This window comes from Amphimedon queenslandica, unplaced genomic scaffold, assembly GCF_000090795.2.
Source record: "Amphimedon queenslandica unplaced genomic scaffold, v1.1 AMPQUscaffold_11552, whole genome shotgun sequence".
Classification (NCBI taxonomy): domain Eukaryota; kingdom Metazoa; phylum Porifera; class Demospongiae; order Haplosclerida; family Niphatidae; genus Amphimedon; species Amphimedon queenslandica.
Window position 1 is genome coordinate 7,953 of NW_003548206.1, and position 2,295 is coordinate 10,247.

General features: G+C 33.4%; 1 protein-coding gene across 1 annotated transcript; it reads left to right on the forward strand.

Annotated features, from left to right (window-relative positions):
- Positions 1-590: 590 nt before the first annotated feature.
- On the forward strand, positions 591-2,246 carry LOC109589196 (uncharacterized; the record flags this gene model as incomplete). Its single annotated transcript, XM_020005313.1, has 4 exons — positions 591-1,608; positions 1,710-1,851; positions 1,908-2,023; positions 2,157-2,246. Coding segments are annotated over exons 1-4 (1,366 nt in total), but the record flags the coding sequence as incomplete, so codon positions are not given.
- Between the last annotated feature and the right edge of the window lie 49 nt (positions 2,247-2,295).

Genomic DNA, 2,295 nt, shown 5'->3' on the forward strand with positions numbered 1-2,295 from the left:
AATCTAAAAAATTAAGTAGAAATTGGGTTTATTTTATTGATTCTGGTGGTCAACCAGCATATCGAGAGTTGCTACCTCTTTTTACAAGAGCAGCTGCACTTAATATCATCACCATTGATCTTACTAAAGGTCTTGATGAGAAGTGCAAGTTTCAATATCGTATTGATCAACGTATGTCTCCTATTGATACAGAACTGAAGTATTCTAATCGTGATTTAATTCAATCAACAATTAGCTCCGAAGCTATGTTGAATCCCATTGAAATTCCTGATGTCTTTAAGTCTGACAAGCATAAAGATATTTGCCCTCATTATCTTATACTTGGTACACGTAAAGATGATAAGTTAGTGACTGAGGATAAGCTAAAAAAAATGAATGAAAGTCTGAAAGAATATAGAGCTAATAAAAAAGTCATTCCTCATAATATACGTAGAGGTTCGATTATATTTCCAGTTAATACGTTGCTCCCTGCTGGGTCTATAGAAAGAGAAGAAGCTAGTGTAGAGCTTTGTAACGCAATTTCAAATTGTGGAGTTGCCATGACGATTATGTTACCAATTTGATTTTTTACTTTTGAGATTGGACTACAGATGAAAGCTAAGAAACGAAGTTTCCTCACAAAAAAAGAAGCAACTAAGATTGGTGAGTTTCTTGGCCTTAATGAATCAGAAATTGAAGGAGCTCTACAATATTTGCACAATGTCACTATCATCCTTCATTTCCATGAAATTCTACCAAATATAATATTTGTCGATCCTGAACCAATTCTTGATGTCCTCTCACATTTAATAGCTATCACATATGTCCACAGAAGTGACAGCACTAAACTATTAAGTTCACAACCTTCGTGGAATGAAACATATTATCTCACAAAATTAGGCCTTTTTAAAGAAGGTCTTTTAAAAGTTATTGGTAAACAAATTTTCAATGATGATTTTCAACCTTCTCACATGATCACTCTTCTGAAATACCTCCACATCATAGTTGAAGTTAAAAACAGAAAAGAAGGAGATTATTTCTTTCCGTGTGCATTACCATCTTACGATAAGCTCAATCCTGCCCCAACAGAAATACAACCACTTCTCATAGCATGGGAGATCGATGATAGTGGAACAAAAACACTAGCCATTCCTCAAGGATTATTTCCTTTGATTATTGTACACCTTTTAGAGAAAAAAAAAGATGAAGCATACGTAGATTTCAGTCCAGATCCAAGTTTGGACAATAAATTCTACAGATACCATGATGCCATGTCACTCTGTGTTTATGAAAAATACTACATAGATATCATCAATCGCCTTACACATATAGAAATACATTTTCGTGGCTATAAAAAATCTTGTCTTGAAATTCGCAAAGTAGTCATAAAAGTTCGTGATTTAGTGAGAAAAGTTATCAAAAGAAGCAGCAAGATTCTCAAAGTTGAGAAAGATAATATTTTTGCTTTCAAATGCCCCAAAAATGAAAACTGCATTGTCCAGGAAAAAGACAACTCTAAAGACAAATCTTCTACAGGCACCAGGTGTCATAATTGTCACCCACAATGTGACGTACTAGATATAGATGATAGCTATAGATGTTGGTTTAGTGATCAATTGCCCAGTCCAAGTTAGTAAATACACATAATAAAAAGAATTAGTATATACTTTAATAGAATTGTGATTTGTTTTGTAACTAATAATATTGTGTTTTTTTTACTACAACTGTAGTTACAGTGCCTACTGCTGAAGTCAAAAACTCATGTATAGAAAAATCTAATAAACAAGATCAGCCCATTGAGCTCCATAGCAATGATAATAGCAACTCAACAGACCACAGTTGCCACATGAGAAGTTTTGCTAAACACCTCAAGTAAGACTCCATTATAACTAGCTTGCTCCATATTATTATTATTATTATTTGAGCAGGAATTTTGGTTGTTACATGTTCATAATTTTTTTTGCTATTTTGGCTGGAGTGGCTATAAAACATTTCATGGTGGAACCGCAAAATACTAATGATGTTGAAAAGTTCTTGACTATCAGTAAGCTCACAAAATGCACATGCATTTACCAAAAACAAATTTTATTTGTATTGCTAACAGTTGCCAGAATTTTAATTTTTCACTCCACATGATGCAATGATTGAAACTACATTACTTAATTTTGTTATTATAGTGACTCATAAAGCTACTGGTGCTTCATCAGCACAGCCTCATCAAGACAGTACCACTGTTAATCCTGATAGTGATGGAGCTGGACAACTAAGTGAGACTATACCATGATGTGTACAATAATAATCTTTTAATGCTAATGT